The 19,005-nt window shown below is 46.2% G+C and overlaps 1 protein-coding gene across 1 annotated transcript in view; it reads right to left on the bottom strand.

Moving 5' to 3' along the window:
* The window catches only part of pms2 (PMS1 homolog 2, mismatch repair system component), a 44,448-nt gene continuing 25,443 nt past the window's right edge, over positions 1-19,005 (bottom strand). Inside the window, exons 7-15 of the mRNA XM_070856679.1 lie at positions 17,166-17,263; positions 15,234-15,333; positions 14,115-14,199; positions 13,464-13,616; positions 6,665-7,562; positions 4,722-4,889; positions 4,000-4,100; positions 1,659-1,828; positions 1-335 (exon numbers count right to left, since the gene is read on the bottom strand). Coding sequence (XP_070712780.1) covers positions 192-335; positions 1,659-1,828; positions 4,000-4,100; positions 4,722-4,889; positions 6,665-7,562; positions 13,464-13,616; positions 14,115-14,199; positions 15,234-15,333; positions 17,166-17,263 — 1,917 coding nt within the window. The 3' untranslated portion in view covers positions 1-191. The remainder of the gene's footprint in view (positions 336-1,658; positions 1,829-3,999; positions 4,101-4,721; positions 4,890-6,664; positions 7,563-13,463; positions 13,617-14,114; positions 14,200-15,233; positions 15,334-17,165; positions 17,264-19,005) is intronic.

The following is a 19,005-nucleotide window of genomic DNA, read 5'->3' on the forward strand; positions in this document are numbered from 1 at the left end:
AAACAAAAGATTAGCAGAAGTAGTTTCCACAACTAAAATACTGATTAAAATTGCAGTTAAGCTTATACACAGTTCCAGAAAGAAGGCAGTACAGCACAATCAGGTTTGATGATTAACTTTTAAAATGAAAACTATTTTAGTATAACAATCTATAATTAATAGTTTACTATACACAGGCTGAATAGAGCCATTCATTCCACAGATATCATGTCCAAGTTCGCTAGATGTCTCATGGTTGGACGTCCATGTGGGCAGTTCCAGGGATGCTCTATCTCACCCATGTGTGTAACCAACTTCTTCATCTCACTGATTTGAAGTGCAGTTCCGATCATCACCTGTCGACAAAGAGTTGCACAATATCAAACACAATGGTAGAGTCTTCAACCCCCTTACTTCAGAAGTTGTTTAAAGCCAGCGGTTCCTCCCGTATCTTGGTCCTAGTGCCTATTCTTAATGGGAGAGCCAGGCCAATGAGTGATGATGGGACTATTTGGCAGCAGAGGGCATCGTAGTTTAGCCTGATCCTGACCTCCTAACCCACACAATTTCCAGCAGGAATCATTAGGGAGTGATCAGAAGCATTAGCCCAGCCTGATTTCTCCCCTCCCTAGCCAAAGGGTATTTAAGTTAACTGTAGCACGCTGACTGACTCAGCACAGATCAAAGCCGGCCATCTTGTTTGGCTCAGTTTAACAGTGCATGGGACATCCACCCATTATGCCACTGGGGGAGCTGGGTGCATATTTGAGAGGAAAGCCAGTAGGCATATACAGCGATACAAGCCATGGGGATGTGGGGAGGCGGGGGGGGGGAGAAAGCCAAGCTGTGCACAAACCGAGCTCAACAGCCTTTGAATGCCAGTGAACGTCTGAATATTGAGGTTGTAATGTATGCACCTGTGAATATGCTCACAGGTTTGTAGAGACTGTAACTGTTATTTGAAGGGGCTGCTCTTCAGTCCCACACTCCTGATCTTTGGGCACCCGGTGCGGAGGGGAGCGGGTAGGTCGGAGGGCCTCCTCGTAGGACTGCTCCTAGACTTGGCCAAGGTGGCCATTAACCGGTCCAGGCAGAGGGCAGTCGAGGGGGCCGTTCAGTCCAGCTGCCTGCCTCTCTTCCGCGACTATGTTTGTGCCAGGGTGTCCCTGAAGATGGACGGTGTCCACCGGTACTCTCGCGGCCTTCCGCGAGAAGTGGGCACCGGATGGACTGGAGTGCATCATTTCAACAGGGAACAAAATTTAAATTTAATTTGATTTGACAAGGTATCCTTTAATGTTTAATTGTTAATTTGTGGGTTTTGGTGCCTTTAAAAAAGAGGTACTTGATTTTAAAGTTTTACCTTTGAATCAGAATAGAGTGCCCTTTATAAAAGTTTGGACTTCTGCAGTTATACTACAGCTGATCCACAAAGATGTATTGTCAGGTGATCATGCTTCGGGCTCCTACACTCGGCAGGCTTGGCATTACTGCAGGGCAAGACCAAGCATGCTATTTAACAGGGACACAAATATAATGGTACCCTTCACTCAGGATCGCCGCTTCCCATAAGATTTACAGTGCAATATATTGATCTTTAGGGAACATGCAATGCATTAGTGCCAGATGGTGATCACTACGTGCACTTTCTGGTTAGAAACGCTTCGAGGGGCACTTACCGATTTTCTACAAGCTCTAGAAGCAAACATCTGCCTCACTCTGGATGGCCTACACATGACCCCGGGACTGTCACTCAGCATGAAAATCAGCTCCTCGATATCCTGCGCACCGAATGTCCAGTTCTTGCTCATCGGCAAGGAAACCAGCTTCACTCTGTCAGTGGGAGGGGCTGTACAGAAAATCGTCGAGGACAAAGAAAAAAAGACACATTCTATAAAGCAGGTGTTGCAACAAAGGTCATAGAAACATAGAAAATAGGTGCAGGAGTAGGCCATTCGGCCCTTTGAGCCTGCACCACCATTCAATATGATCATGGCTGATCATGCAACTTCAGTACCCCATTCCTGCTTTCTCTCCATAACCCTTGATCCCTTTAGCCTTAAGGGCCACATCTAACTCCATTTTGAATATATCTAACGCACTGGCCTCAACAACTTTGTGGTAGAGAATTCCACAGGTTCACAATTCTCTGAGTGAAGAGGTTTTTCCTCATCTCGGTCCTAAATGGCTTACCCTTTATCCTTAGACTGTGACCCCTGGTTGAAGGCACTGTCAACCGCGAGGGTCCTTCGTTTTGAATGCCTCCAAACGTCGTCAACATCCTTCGCCTGCTCCATGACGACATGCAGGCCGTGATACTTACCAACAGATCCATTACAGACCCAATCCACATCCGAACCGGGATCAAACAGGGCTGCGTCATCGCTCCAACCCTCTTCTCAATCTTCCTCGCTGTCATGCTCCACCTCACAGGCAACAAGCTCCTCGCTGGAGTGGATCTAAACTACAGAACCAGTGGAAAGCTGTTTAACCTTCGCCGCCGCCAGGCCAGGTCCAAGACCACCCCAACCTCTGTCATCGAGCTACAGTACGCAGACGATGCCAGCGTCTGCGCACATTCAGAGGCTGAACTCCAGGATATAGTCGACGTATTTACTGAGGCATACGAAAGCATGGGCCTTACGCTAAACATCCATAAGACAAAGGTCCTCCACCAGCCTGTCCTTGCTGCACAGCACTGCGCCCCAGTCATCAAGATCCACGGCGCGGCCCTTGACAACGTGGACCATTTCCCATACCTCGGGAGCCTCTTAGCAACAAAAGCAGACATTGATGAGGAGATTCAACACCGCCTCCAGTGCGCCAGTGCAGCCTTTGGCTACCTGAGGAAAAGAGTGTTCGTAGACCAGGCCCTCAAATTTACCACCAAGCTCATGGTCTACAGGGCTGTAGTAATACCTGCCCTCCTGTATGGCTCAGAGGCATGGACCATGTACAGTAGACACCTCAAATCACTGGAGAAATACCTCCGCAAGATCCTACAAATCCCCTGGGAGGACAGACGCACCAACGTTAGCTTCCTTGACCAGGCCAACATTCCCAGCATTGAAGCACTGACCCACACTAGATCAGCTCCGCTGGGCAGGCCACGTTGTCCGCATGCCAGACACGAGACTGCCAAAGCAAGTGCTTTACTCGGAACTCCTTCATGGCAAACGAGCCAAGGGTGGACAGAGGAAACATTACAAGGATACCCTCAAAGCCTCCCTGATAAAGTGCGGCAACCCCACCGACACCTGGGAGTCCCTGGCCAAAAACCGCCCTGGGTGGAGGAAGTGCATCCGTGAGGGCGCTGAGCGCCTCGAGTCTCATCGCCGAGTGCATGCACAAAACAAGCGCAGGCAGCGGAAGGAATGTGTGGCAAACCTGTCCCACCCTCCCTTACCCCCAACGACTGTCTGTCCCACCTGTGGCAGGGAGTGTGGCTCGCGTATTGGACTGTTCAGCCACCTAAGGACTCATTCTAAGAGTGGAAGCAAGTCTTCCTCGATTCCGAGGGACTGCCTATGATGATGATGATGATATTGCAACAAAATAGGCCGCCCACCTCAACAGGCTCAAAATTTCAGATGTTTCCCCAATAACTCTACGTTCAGCAGGTTACCAATGTTTGGAGAAATAGATCTCAAGATATTTTTTATATATATATATTATATCACTATCATAGACGGTCCCTTGAACGAGAACGACTTGCTTCCACAAGAGTTCACAGGTGTTTCGATGAAGGACCCGATGTTCCAGTCCTGAACTCCAATTGAGGGGTTGGAAGATGCCTTGTGTGGATTTCTTTTAACATGTGGTGTTGCACACCAGTCACCACACGGGCTCGACAGAGCTAGGTCTTATTCCAGTGGCAAGGGTTATCCAGGACAACCGCAGGCCTGCTCTGCTGCAATATATATATATTTATACACACACACACACACACATACACAAGAATAGATCCTCGAACAAAGTCAAGTTCTGGCCTGTGTTTTAAATGCAAGGCATCAAACCAACCTTGCTCGTCTATGATAAAATCGAAACCATTCTTTCTGAAAATATCCATGTTTTCCACCAGTACAGTTTCATTCACTGCAGTTAAATGAAGATTCTGGGGCCTGGAAATTGAAAACAATATTTAAATATATGAATTGGAGCAGAATATTCTCTAAAGAAGCAAGATCACATCCATCTTCCATTCTACTTTTAGAATTCACAGGATGACAATTTATAGATGGTGTATAGCAAAATATAGCTACTGGCAATTAAATATTTGTACTCAATTATTCTATTCACTTTTAAGTAGTAGAGGTCATAGTAAATCGGACTATATTAACTACCACTGAAAACCTGATGCACTTAATATTCTACTTCTAGGGAGGGGAGATGTACATCAATACAATGGACAGGTCTCTCACTGTGGATCACTAGTTTTTCAAAGGTTAGGAACATAGGAACAGGAGGAGGCCATTCAACCCCTTGAGATTGCTCCGCCATTCAATTAGATCGTGGCTGATCTGTATCTTAGCTCCATTTGCCCGCTTCAGCTCCATATCCGAACAGAAATCTATTGATCTCAATCTTGAAAGCTCCAATTGCCCCAATACCCACAGCCTTTGGGTGAGGAAATCCCAACACTTCTACCAAGGTTCGAAGGTTTAGTGAAAAGTGGATTACAGGAAATAATCAATAATTCCTTTCAGATAATAGTGTGACACACAGCAAAGAAAACACCTTACGCTATCAGCTTTTGACCTTGAAGAAGAGTGTGTTGCTGCAGCATCTCAAAGTTGTACTTCTCATCAGTGGCATGCTGGTCCACAATGAACAGGTCCGACTCGAGCTTGGTGATGATAAATCCCAGGTTAAACTGGCCAATAATCTCCATGCTGGCAAACCGGTCTTTGCTGCAAACAGGAGGACAAGGACACTGAATATACTGCGATTGCAAATTACTTCAAAGAAGAAAAACACTCCATTATTCCACTCACTAAATAAGATCGAATTTGAGATGTAATGCAACTATAATATATGTAGAATAACGGATGGTTGGGGATACAAGCGGCCACACGATCCCAAGATGGGACTTCCTTTCCTACTCTTCTCCCCCCCGCCCCCACCAATTCTAATAGATAAAGGATCAAATTTTTATTTACATTTTGTTTTGCACAGATATATTAGTGTCAGCTTGTCTCTGTAAGTGGCACTCTAACCTAGACTAACGCCCCAGTGCTGTACCGAGGGAGTGCTGCTTTATTTACAGCGCTGCACTTCCGATGAGATGCTAAACCGAGGTCCTGGCTGCCTGTTCAAGTGGACGATAAGAATGATGACAGAGAGATGGTAGGGTGATATTCACGAAGAATGATCAATGGGCCAAAGCACCTTCTTCATCATAGCATGTTATCATTCTTTTTTAATTTAAAGTGTGGCCTTATTAAGAACAAAAGAATTAGGAGTAGGCCATACGGCTGATCTTCAACTTCAACTCCACTTTCCTGCCTGATCTCCATATCACATGAATCTCTTAGAGTCCAAAAATCTATCTATCTCAGCCTTGAATACATTCAATGACTGAGCAGCTGCAGCCCTCTGGAGTAGAGAATTCTAAAGATTCACAACCTTCTGAGTGAAGAAATCTCTCCTCATCTCAGTCCTAAATGGCCGACTCCTTATCCTGAGACTGTGCCCCCTGGTTCTAGACTCCAGCCAGGGGAAACAACCTCTCAGCATCTACCCTGCCAACCCCTCTCAGAAACTTATGTCCTTGCTTCGGTACGGAGACCAAAACTACACAGTACTCCAGGTGTGGTCTCACCAAAGCTCTGTACAATTGTAGTGAGACTTCCTTACTCTTGTACTCCAACCCCCTTGCATAAAGGCCAACGTACCATTTGATGAAACAACGTTAACAGCTGTTGAAAATGAGAACTGAAATTACATGATAAGAAAGCTGGGAGCTGCTATAGTGGATCTTTGCAACACATACTCAGCCAGAGCGGTTATGGGTGAAACAATTAGCTTCTTTCAAAAGTAGCTGGATAAATATCAGGCCTCTAGGGATCGGTACAGACCGAAATGATCACTAGCTAAATCAATGGTTCCTGCGTTACTGGAGCTGGGGAAGGTGGACCATGTGTTGTCTGTGGAAGCAGCAGGTTAGGGCTGAACAGTGAAAGTGTGAGGGTGGTTGACTGCAGCTTTACTGGATTAAATGTTAAGATCAAGGCGTATTTATACTAAACTTTACTCCAACGCAGTTTGCACAAGATTAAGAACAAAAGAATTAGGAGCAGGAGTAGGCCATACTGCCCCTCGAGCCTGCTCCGCCATTCAGGGAACAAGCTTGAAGGGCCTAACGGCCTTTTCTCATTCTATGACTTTTTAATCAAAAACACAATTTATTTGTGATGAAATTACTGTGCACAATTTAACAGCCGGTGTCAATTTTTGGTTTGTTCCTAAATTTGCTCCCAATTCTTCTGCTGTTATCAATAACTCTGTAAATGCACTGAGCTCTTATCTTTGATCAATGCAACAGCATCATTTATAGTTATATTTATAGAGCCTTCTAGTGCATTATATCGTCTTTTCAATCAGGTAAACAGGAGCCATGTAGTGAGTTATAATATATAAACCCCTTCAGAAGCAAACATAAATACATTTATACTAATTTAATTACCTAATCTCTTTCCTGAGTTCATCTTCTGCTGCCTGATTGTCTCTGGGGCTAATCCGGGCTCGGAATCGCCTGTATCTCTGAGCTTCTTCCCTTCGTGCTTGCTGCTCACTGACCATCTTCATCCTTTCAGCAAGAAGGCTCATGGAAAAATGGAGCTTCACAATCTTTTTATTCATTTCGACTGGCCTGTCGATTTCTGGAGTTTTAAACGCTCCGAGGCTCGAAGACAAGCCGACATCCAAACACAAGCCACCGACCTTCGTACGTTTAACGCCCTGGGCGACATAAATGTGCGAGTGAGAACCCGGCAATGGTCGGTTGCCGTTTCCTGTTGGATCAGCTTCCTCCGTCAACACAGCAACGCCAGGAACTAAAAAGTCACAGCCGATCATTCCAGTTTTCAGTTCTTCATCTCCTTTCCTGGCTTCTGGAGAATTGTGCAGTGCTTCCGGCGAGCTAACCACACTGTCAGAGCCGTTGGTAGATTTGGACGAAGCGTTGGCTTCTGGTGTGTTGCAGCCAAGCGTCGAGCCTGGTGTGGTGCTGCCTTTGCCAGAGTCTGTGTCGCTCTCAGAGTTCCTGGAGTCCTTCTCCATTTGTTTGGGATTTCCAGATGCCGGGCAGTCACGGGGCTCAGTGTTACAATCAGGCCGTGGGCTACTCAGTTTACAATTGGTCAGGAACGAGTGCAGTTTGCTTTGCACCGGCGAGTTCTGCTGCTTACTGTAATTGGGCCCATATAATGATGACTGGTGTAGCGAGAATGCCTCACGTAATCTGGTAATGGTCAGATTCTTCTCCTTTTCTGAATGTGATTGCACAGCAGGGGATTCCCGCTCGGTTGGAATGGAGCACTCTGGACCGATTGTCTGGGGAACTTTTTCAGAGATTCCTAAAACTGGGAACAAAGTTTAACATTTAGCAACACAAAGTGACCTGTCCAATATTACACCATCTGTTACTTGGACTCCAGTCAGCAAAAGAAGAACATGAGAAACAGGAGCAGGGGTAGGTCCTATGGCCCCTCGAGCCTGCTCCGTCATTCAATAAGGTCATGGCTGATCATCGACCCCAACTCCACTTTCCCGCTCGATCTCCATATTCCTCCATTCCCCTAGACTCTAAAAATCTATCTATTTTAGCCTTGAATATATTCAGAGACTCAGCATCCACAGCTCTCTGGGGCAGAGAATTCGAAAGATTCACAACCCTCTGAGTGAAGAAATTCCTCCTCATCTCTGTCTCAAATGGCCTTCCCCTGATCCAGAGACGGCGCCCCCTAGTTCTAGACACACTAGCCAGGGGAAACAACCTCTCAGCATCTATCTGACACACTTGTCTGCTCAATTTGTAACATATTGGCCGCACAAGTCTTAAAAAAAACAATTCGTTCCTGGATTGCGGGCGTCACTGACCAGGCAGTATTTATGGCCCATCCCTAGTTACCTCAAGGACATTAAAATTCAACATAATCTGGGATTGCAGTCACGCGGAGGACAAAGCAGGTGGGAGGAGCAGGTTCCCTTCCCTGAAGGATGTTAGTGAACCAGTTATTTTTTTTTTTTTTAAATTGACCAGCTGTAACTTTTCATGATTGTTTTTCTGGTGCCTGTAATGTACTAGATTTACTGAATTCTATTTCACAGTTTGTCACCATGGGATTGGAGCTCGCGACTCCTGGATTGCTCACCCAGTGCCAAAACCACGCCAAAGAATTATCTAGGTAAAATTATTGGCTGATTTACAGGCAGACTAAAGCGGGTGCATTATTGAAGCTGAAAAGGTCTCCTAGTAATGAAATGGATACAGATTTCAGCTTTCAGCTGTGAAGTGCTTGTATCATCAGAATGACTTGATTGAGGTACAGCTCACATTTAGCCATACATTAATTTGCAATGTACTTGTAACTCACTGACTTACATTAATCTACAGTACTTACAGTTCACTGATAGCCATACATTATGGTGGCTGGTGTGCAACGGCCACCACACATTAAAAAAATCCACGCACAGGCATCTTCCACTCTTCAGGATGTAGTTCAGGTCCTTCATTGAAAAACCTAGGAACTCATCCTTTTTTTTGGCGTGGAAGCAAGTCATCCTCGTTTCGAGGGACCGCCTATGATGATGATGATATGAATAGCTATAGAAACATAGAAAATAGGTGCAGGAGTAGACCATTCGGCTCTTCGAACCTGCACCACCATTCAATAAGATCATGGCTGATCATTCCCTCAGTACCCCTTTCCTGCTTTCTCTCCATATCCCTTGATCCCTTTAGCCGTAAGGGCCATATCTAACTCCCTCTTGAATATATCCAATGAACTGGCATCAACAACTCTCTGCGGTAGGGAACTCCACAGGTTAACAACTCTGAGTGAAGAAGTTTCTCCTCATCTCAGTCCTAAATGGCCTACCCCTTATCCTTAGATTGTGTCCCCTGGTTCTGGACTTCCCCATCATCGGGAACATTCTTCCCGCATCTAACCTGTCCAGTTCTATTCGACTTTTATACGTTTCTATGAGATCCCCTCTCATCCTTCAAAACTCCAGTGTATAAAGGCCCAGTTGATCCAGTCTCTCCTCATATGTCAGTCCCGCCATCCCAGGAATCAGTCTGGTGAACCTTCGCTGCACTCCCTCAATAGCAAGAACGTCCTTCCACAGATTAGGAGACCAAAACTGAACACAATATTCCAGGTGAGGCCTCACCAAGGCCCTGCACAACTGCAGTAAGACCTCCCTGCTCCTATACTCAAATCCCCTAGCTATGAAGTCCAACATACCATTTGCCTTCTTCACTGCCTACCTGTATGCCAACTTTCAATGACTGATGAACCATGATACCCAGGTCTCATTGCACCTCCCCCTTTCCTAATCTGCCGCCATTCAGATAATATTCTGCCTTCGTGTTTTTGCCACCAAAGTGGATAACCTCACATTTATCCACATTATACTGCATCTGCCCACTCACCTAACGTGTCCAAGTCACCCTGCAGCCTTTTAGCATCCTCCTCACAGCTCACACTGCCACCCTGTTTAGTGTCATCTGCAAACTTGAAGATATTACACTCAATTCCTTCATCTAAATCATTAATGTATATTGTAAAGAGCTGGGGTCCCAGCACTGAGCCCTGCGGCACTCCACTAGTCACTGCCTGCCATTCTGAAAAGAACCCGTTCATTCCTACTCTTTGCTTCTTGTCTGCCAACCAGTTCTCTATCCATGTCGGTACATTACCCCCAATACCATGTGCTTTGATTTTGCACACCAATCTCGTGTGTGGGACCTTGTCAAAAGCCTTTTGAAAGTCCAAATACACCACATCCACTGGTTCTCCCTTGTCCACTCTACTAGTTACATCCTCAAAAAATTCCAGAAGATTTGTCAAGCATGATTTCCCTTTCATAAATCCATGCTGACTTGGACCGATCCTGTCACTGCTTTCCAAATGCGCTGCTATTTCATCTTTAATAATTGATTCCAACATTTTCCCCACTACTGATGTCAGGCTAACTACCCGTTTTCGCGCTCCCTCCCTTTTTAAACAGTGGTGTTACATTAGCTACCCTCCAGTCCATAGGAACTGATCCAGTGTCTATAGACTGTTGGAAAATGATCACCAATGCATCCACTATTTCTAGGGCCACTTCCTTAATTACTCTGGGATGTAAACTATCAGGCCCTGGGGATTTATCGGGCTTCAATCCCATCAATTTCCCTAACACAATTTCCCGCTTTATAAGGATATCCTTCAGTTCCTCCTTCTCACTAGACCCTGAATCTGACTGCAAGGGACCTACGTTTGTTTTCACTAATCTTTTTCTCTTCACATATCTATAGAAGCTTTTGCAGTCAGTTTTTATGTTCCCAGCAAGCTTCCTCTCATACTCTATTTTCTCCCTCCTAATTAAACCTTTTGTCCTCCTCTACTGTATTACAAAATTCTCCCAGTCCTCAGGTTTGCTGCTTTTTCTGGCCAATTTATATGCCTCTTCCTTGGATTGAACACTATCCCTAATTTCCCTTGATTGCCACGGTTGAGCCACCTTCCCCATTTTATTTTTACTCCAGACAGGGATGTACAATTGTTGAAGTTCATCCATGTGATCTTTAAATGTTTGCCATTGCCTATCCACCGTCAACCCTTTTAAGTATCACTCGCCAGTCTATTATAACCAATTAATTTCTCATACCATCGAATTTATCTTTCCCCAAGTTCAGGACCCTGGTCTCTGAATTAACTGTGTCACTCTCTATTTTAATAAAGAATTCTACCATATTATGGTCACTCTGCCCCAAGGGGCCTCGCACAACAAGATTGCTAATTAGTCCGTTCTTATTACACATTACCCAGTCTAGGATGGCCAGCTCTCTAGTTGGTTTCTCGACATATTGGTCTAGAAAACCATCCCTAATACACGCCAGGAAATCCTCCTCCACCGCATTGCTACCAGTTTGGTTAGCCCAGTTAATATGTAGATTAAAGTCGCCCATGATGCACTTTTATTGCACGCATCCTTCATTTCTTGTTTGATGCTGTCCCCATCCTCATTACTACTGTTTGGTGCTCTGTACACAACTCCCACTAGCGTTTTCTGCCCTTTGGTATCCGTTGCTCCACCCATACAGATTCCACATCATCCAGGCTAATGTCCTTCCTTACTATTGCATTAATTTCTTCTTTAACCAGCAACGCCACCCCACCTGCTTTTCCTTTCTGTCTATCCTTTCTAAATGTTGAATACCCCTGGATGTTGAGTTCCCAGCCTTGGTCACCCTGGAGCCAAGTCTCCGTGATGCCAATTACATCATATCCATTAACTGCTATCTGCGCCGTTAGTTCGTCCACCTTATTCCGAATACTCCTCGCATTGAGGCACAGAGCCTTCAGGCTTGTCTTTGTAACACACTTTGTCCCTTTAGAATTTTGTTGTAATGTGGCCCTTTTTGCTTTTTGCCTTAGGTTTCTCTTCCCTCCACTTTTACTTTTCTTCTTTCTATCTTTTGCTTCTGCCCCCATTCTACTTCCCTCTGTCTCCCTGCATAGGTTCCCATCCCCCTGTCATATTAGTTTAACCCCTCCCCAACAGCACTAGCAAACACTCCCCCGAGGACATTGTTTCCGGTCCTGGCCAGGTACAGACCATCCGGATAGTACTGGTCCCACCTCCCCCAGAACCAGTTCCAATGTCCCAGGAATTTGAATCCCTCCCTTCTGCACCACTCCTCAAGCCACATATTCATCTGAGCTATCCTGCGATTCCTACTCTGACTAGCACGTAGCACTGATAGCAATCCTGAGATTACTACTTTTGAGGTCCTACTTTTTAATTTAGCTCATAGCTTCCTAAATTCGTCTTGTAGAACATCATCCCGTTTTTTTACCTATATCGTTGGTATCTATATGCACCACGACAACTGGCTGTTCACCCTCCCTCTTCAAAATGTCCTGCATCCGCTCCGAGACATCCTTGACCCTTGCACCAGGGAGGCAACATACCATCCTGGAGTCCCGGTTGCAGCCGCAGAAACGTCTATCTATTCCCCTTACAATAGTATCCCCTATCACTATAGCTCTTACACTCTTTTTCCTGCCCTCCTGTGCAGCAGAGCCACCCACAGTGCCATGGACTTGGCTGCTGCTGCCCTCCCCCGATGAGTCACCCCCCTCAACAGCACCCAAAGCGGTGTATCTGTTTTGCAGGGGGATGACCGCAGGATCATGTTACAGGTTTTTATTTTTGCACTTAAATTAATGTTTCTTTGTCAATTTTGAATTAAAATCCCATTTATGATAGCGTTTGTGAAGAGTTAGCAACAGCTATTGTTTGTATATGCCAAAAATGTACAAGTAATGTGTCAGAAACAATTTAACCGTAATTAGGCGCAACTTAAAAACACTCAAAACTACAGAGCCCTTCACAAAATGTAATGTTCTTTCAAGTACTACAGCAGTACCTTTTACTTGCATCACTCCATCTTGAATTCTCAAGGTAACCAGTCACACAACAACAATAAAAACATTTTTTAACTAATAGCTATGCTATAGGTTTTTATTTTCAATACTTTCACAGAATATTTGTCCCTCTATAATTATATCAATCTAAAGCACGCTGTATGCTGGAACTATCAATTGTATTAGATTTTACGTACAGTTTTCTCACACACCAAAGTCTATGGACTGGATTTTCTGGTCCTTTGCGCTCCGGGTTTCGCCCGAGCGGCGTGAAAGACGGCATTCAGGTCCTCCAGTCCCGTTTTGCAGCGGCGCAGAGTTGCACCGCCAGGAAGAACTGCTTTGGGTGGGCAGTACTTTGGACTATGCCCAATCCATCCAGAAGTACGCCTGCAATGACCGGCTGGGAAATCAGTGCGGTCCAACATTGCCGGTAGCACAGAGAAAGGTAAAGTACTCCGAAGGTAAGTGCGAGTCTTTGTTCTATTAATTTTTTTAGCGATTTGTGTTGTGGTGGTGTGGGCAAAGCTTTGGGAATGATTTTGTGTTTTTTTTAAGGTCTCCTCCCCCTCCACCCCACCCCTCTCTTGGTGCACACATGGCCCGGCATTTTGTTTGCGAGTTTCCCATCCTTGCGCCACGAAAAGTGTACAACACCTCCTTTCACGCTGCGCCCCCGTACGCAGGGCCCAGATGCCGAAACGTCCTTACCAAAGTGCAAACTATTCCCAGCCGGTAACTTTCCTGCCCCGCCTATGTTTTCGCCCCAAAAACTGAAAAGCGTAAAATCCAGCCCTTTTTTGTTGAGAAACTCAGAAGGTGGGTCGCTGTGTTCTGTACCTGGCATCTGACGAAACCTCTCATTAACGTGGAGCTTGTTAACATCAGAATCATACATCTGGATAAGGGATGTCTTCAGGATTGCAAGAAGCAGCCTTTCCTCCTGAAGAAGAATCTGTCTCTTGTCTGGTGTAACATTGACATCAACGCACTCTAAAAATTGCAAAGCACATCTAGTAACTAACCACACTGAAGATTTATTATGGAGGGTACATCATACCCTGGTTGTATAAGTCATTAGAACAGAAGTCTATCACTACAATCAATCCACAATTTCCTTATTTTCCCCCATATTAAACTAGGGGCCATAGTCTCAGAATAAGGGGTTGCCTATTTAAAACGGAGATGAGGAGGAGTTTCTTCTCAGAGGGTTGTGAATCTTTGGAATTCTCTGCCCCAGAGAGCTGTGGAAGCTGGGTCATTGAATATGATTAAGGTGGCGCTAGACAGATTTTTGAACGATGGGAGAGCCTAGGGTTATGGGGAGAAGGCAGAGAAGTGGAGTTGAGGCCAAGATTAGATCAGCCATGATCTTATTGAATGGCGGAGCAGGCTCGAGGGGCCAAATGAATTAGTTCACAATTCTTTTCAGCTCAATAGATGTCATTCGCAAATAAAAGATCCTAAAATAAACGTTTGAGTGTCACTTACCAGAATCAACACAGATATTAAGGGCAACAAATGGATACTGGTGCCTGTTGTACATGTGATATACTTCATTTACAAGTTTTGAAACCTAAAGACAAGGGTAAAGCACTTTAATAATTCATCAAAGAAACAAACACTGTGATAAATGGTCACTACTAGACAGATCTTTCTGTTATTTTACTTCTCTTCTCCATCCCTCTCTCCCAATATGTCAATTATCTCACCTATTTAGGGTCCCTTGAAACACTCAGGTAGCCAGTCAGTCTGCTGTCTGCCAGGAAAGGTCTGATCATGGTCTCGGCTGACTTAATCTCGGGTTTTTCCATTTACTTCCTATGAGGAGGTTCATCGCCTCTCAATGGTCCGACCAAGATCAGAAACTGACCACACGGAATCACGGGCACAGACCATATCAGGGTCTGACCCCACGGAACCACGGGCACAGACCATATCAAGGACTGACCACACGGAATCACGGGCACAGACCATATGAGGGTCTGACCCCACGGAACCAGTCACAGACCATATCAAGGACTGACCCCATGGAACCACGAGCATGGACCATATCAGGGTCTGACCCCATGGAAATGGACCATATCAGGGTCTGACCCCATGGAACCACGAGCATGGACCATATCAAGGACTGACCCCATGGAACCACGAGCATGGACCATATCCGGGACTGACCCCACAGAACCACGAGCATGGACCATATCAGGGACTGACCCCACAGAACCACGAGCATGGACTATATCAAGGACTGACCCCACAGAACCACGAGCATGGACCATATCAAGGACTGACCCCATGGAACCACGAGCATGGACCATATCAGGGACTGACCCCATGGAACCACGAGCATGGACCATATCAAGGACTGACCCCATGGAACCATGGGCATGGACCATATCAAGGACTGACCACATGCAACCACTGGCAGACTATAATCAAGGACACATCTAGCGACAACGGTGTTGTGAATAGTGGTTGTTAACCATAACACATAAACCCCACGGGGCCAACAGCAGGATGCAGGGCTCTCTTATAGCCACTGTGGCAGCAGCAATGTCGCCAGCACTTCAATGTAATCATTCACTCATTTTCACTGTCGCTGCTGCTTACCTTTGCCGGGTCACATGGTCGCTGATTGATAAAGAAAAACTGTCGATCGGTTGAGCTCCTGCCAACAGCGTGATTGCAGCGGGACACGAACCCTGCGATTCTGTGCGTCACAGAAAAGAAAGTTACCATTATTGCACAAAATGTTATTCAGTAGTATGACCTGCCAGGCCAGTAGACCAGCTGTGACCCCCTCTTCCCTCCCTGCCACTGGTTACTATAAAACTGCTCCAGGAAACATGGAGCTGCTCCCCAGCAATAATGTCACAGGAGCTGCCGAGCAGCAATGCACGTCTGACCAAAGCATCTCTAAAAAGACTTGCATTTCTATAGCGCCTTTCAGGACCGCCGGACATCTCAAAGCGCTTTGCAGCCAATGAAGTACTTTTGGAGTGTAGTCACTGTTGTGATGATACTGATACACACACACAATTTTCTTTTCACTTCATGTAAAGTCAGCTATAAATACAAATTCACTTTTATATACAAAGCAGTGAATAAATTGATATACTTTTGAAAGGCTTCAAAAGCAGAGATCAGAAAATGAATAATCCGAAAGTAGATGCAAAGGACTGCAGTGCCCCTCGACAGCCACTAGGTGGTGTAAAGTTGCCATTGTAAATTATTGTGCGTTTCCCACATTACACAGTGATTACACTCCAAAAGTACTTAATTGGCTGTGAAGCACTTTGTGACATCTGGTGGTCGTGAAAGGCGCTATATAAATGCAAGTCTTTTTTTTGCAGCACTTCCTCAGTAAAGCACTGGGAGTGTCAGCCTGGATCTTGTGCTCAAATCTCTGGAGTGAGACTTGAACCCACAACCTTCTGACCCAGAGCTGCACTTGTCAAGGCTTCTTCAGCAGCACTTTCCAAACCCATGACCTCCACAACCTAAAAGGACAAGAGGAGCAGGAGCATGGGAACACAATTACCTATAGGTTCCCCTCCCAAATCACACATCATCCCACCATGGACATATATCGTCGTTGCTGGGTAAAAATCCTGGAACTCCCTCCCTGATGGCATTGCGGCAGCACCTTCACCACACGGATGGCAGCGGTTCAAGAAGAAGCCTCACCACCACCTTCTCAAGGGCAACTCGAGATGAGCAATAAATGCTGTCCTTGCCAGCAATACCAACACCCCAGAAAGGCCGGCGATTTTTTGTGGCATGGCCGCCGCTCACAAAGTTCACCTCGGTGGTTCTTCCGGCAGTCCCCACTTCCAGCCTGCTGCTGCTGAATCCTCCTAAGTGCGTCATCAAAGCGCGCACCTCTGATCTCCCGCCCCGAAGCAAAATTTACCGTGAAAAATCTTGCGGCAGCCGCTGCTCAGAGCCCTTGACATTTTTTTCTGTCGGTGAATTGTGTTTGCACTGTGTGTAAAATGGCGGTGCGGCCGCCATTAAAGGGGAGGGCGCACTGCTGCGATCTTATTTGTTATTTTGTTAGCCAACTGCCAGGTCGGCCCGACAATTATGGCACTGTGTTCGGCCGGGCTGCCAATAGGCAGCCTGGCACCCTCCTCTTGGGTGCCAGGCCGCTGGCCCGTTTTGACACCCTCCCTGGTGGCCCAATGGACCTAACTAAACTAATCGTAGAGCTCGCAGCGGCCCTCCCCTTTAAGTGAAGGAGAGAGAGGCGGTGACGTGCCAGCGTGATGACATCATGAGCGCTATGCTGATGATTGATAGCAGGGGTCATCACGCGCGCCTCCCACTTCCGCCCCCAGTTTGATGCAAGCTCTGCCCGTCCCCACTTCCGCCCCCATTATGACCAACTTCCGCCCAGCTGGGGAAAAAAAGACAAAGAGCTGAATTTCGAGCAAGAGGCCAACCCAGCAGTGAGAACAGCTGAAGCACGGTAAGTGCGTTCGGTTTCTGGTGGAGGTGAGTTTTGGCCCCCAGGTATATTTATTATTGATCATCACTTACCTGTAGAGCTTTTCAGGTATGTCAGCAGGATTTATTCCATAATCTTCACAAATAGCCTCACTAGGGCGCAGTTGGACAAAAGGGACAAGGTTCTGTAACTGGAAAAAGCAAAATGCATAAATTATACTACACGTCCTTGAACCTGCTGTCGCCTCCCAAATCCGTGCCCATCTTTCCCGGAACTCCATGTTTGAATCCCTTCAACCTGGTTTCCGCCCCTGCTACAGTACCGAAACGGCTCTCATCAAAGTCACAAATGACATCCTTTGTGACTGTGACAATGGTAAACTATCCCTCCCCGTCTGTCAGCAGCCTTTGACACGGTTGACCACTCTATCCTCCTCCAACACCTCTCCACCAGCTGGGTGGGACTGCACTCGCCTGATTCCATTCTTATCTATCTTATCGTAGCCAGAAAATCTCCTGCAATGGCTCTTCTTCCTGCTCCCGCATCGCTACCTCTGGCGTCCCCAAAGGATCTATCCTTAGCCCCCTCCTATTTCTTATCTATGTGCTGCCCCTTGGCGACATCATCTGAAAACACGGAGTCCGTTTCCACTTGTATGCTGATAACACCCAACTCTACCTCTCCACTTCTCTCGACCCCTCCACGGTCTCTAAATTGTCAGCCTGCTTGACCGACATCCAGTACTGGATAAGCAGAAATTTTCTCCAATTAATATTGGAAAGACAGAAGCCATTGTCTTTGGTCCCCGCCACGAACTCCTTCTCTAGCCACTGACTCCATCCCTCTCCCCATCATCTATCTGAGGCTAAACCAGACTGTTCGCAACCTAGGTGTCATACTTGACCCTGAAATGAACTTCCGGTCACATATTTGCGGCATAACTAAAACCGCCTATTTCCACCTCTGTAACATTGCCTGCTTCCGCCCCTGCGTCAGCTCATCCGCTGCTGAAACCCTCATCCATGCTTTTGTTGCCTCTAGACTTGACTATTCCAACTAACTCCTGGCTGGCCTCCCACATTCTACCCCACGTAAACTTGAGGTCATCCAAAACTCGTCAGCCCGTGTCCTAACTCGCACCAAGTCCCGCTCACCCATCACCCCTGTGCTCACTGACCTACAGTGGCTTCCGGTTAAGCAACACTTCGATTTCAAAATTCTCATCTTTGGTTTACAAATCCCTCCATGGCCTCGCCCCTCCCTATCTCTGTAATCTCTTTCAGCCCCACAAACCCACAAGTTGTCTGCGCTCCTCAAATTCTGCCCTCTTGAGCATCCCTAATTATAACAGCTCAACCATCGGTGGCCGTGCCTTCATCTGCTTGGGCCCTAAGCTCTGGAACTCCCTCCCTAAACCTCTCCGCCTCTCTACCTCCTTTAAGACGTTCCTTAAAATTTACCTCTTTGACCAAGTTTTTGGCTATCTGGCGTAATTTTTTCTTATGTGGCTCAGTGTCAAATTTATTTTTGTTCTCTTATAACACTGCTGTGAAGCGCCTTGGGACTTTTTACTACATTAAAGGCGCTATATAAATAAAAGTTGTTGTTGTTGTACACAGAATCATACAACACTTCGACCCATCGTGCCTGTGAAAGAGCTGTTCTATTAGTCCCGCTCCCCTGCTCTTTCTCACAGCCCTGCAACTTTTTCCCTTCAATTATTACTTCAATTCCCCATTGAGGAGGTAACCAAAAGGGTTGATGAGGATAGTGCGTACGATGTAGTATATTTGGACTTTAGCAAAGCTTTTGATTAGGTCCCACATGGTAGACTGGTCATGAAGGTTAAAGTCCATGGAATACAGGGTAAAGTTGGATCCAAAATTGGCTTGGAGGTAGGAAGCAAAGGGTAATGATTGATGGATGTTTTTG

The sequence above is a fragment of the Pristiophorus japonicus genome, chromosome 15 (assembly GCF_044704955.1).
Source record: "Pristiophorus japonicus isolate sPriJap1 chromosome 15, sPriJap1.hap1, whole genome shotgun sequence".
Taxonomy (NCBI): domain Eukaryota; kingdom Metazoa; phylum Chordata; class Chondrichthyes; family Pristiophoridae; genus Pristiophorus; species Pristiophorus japonicus.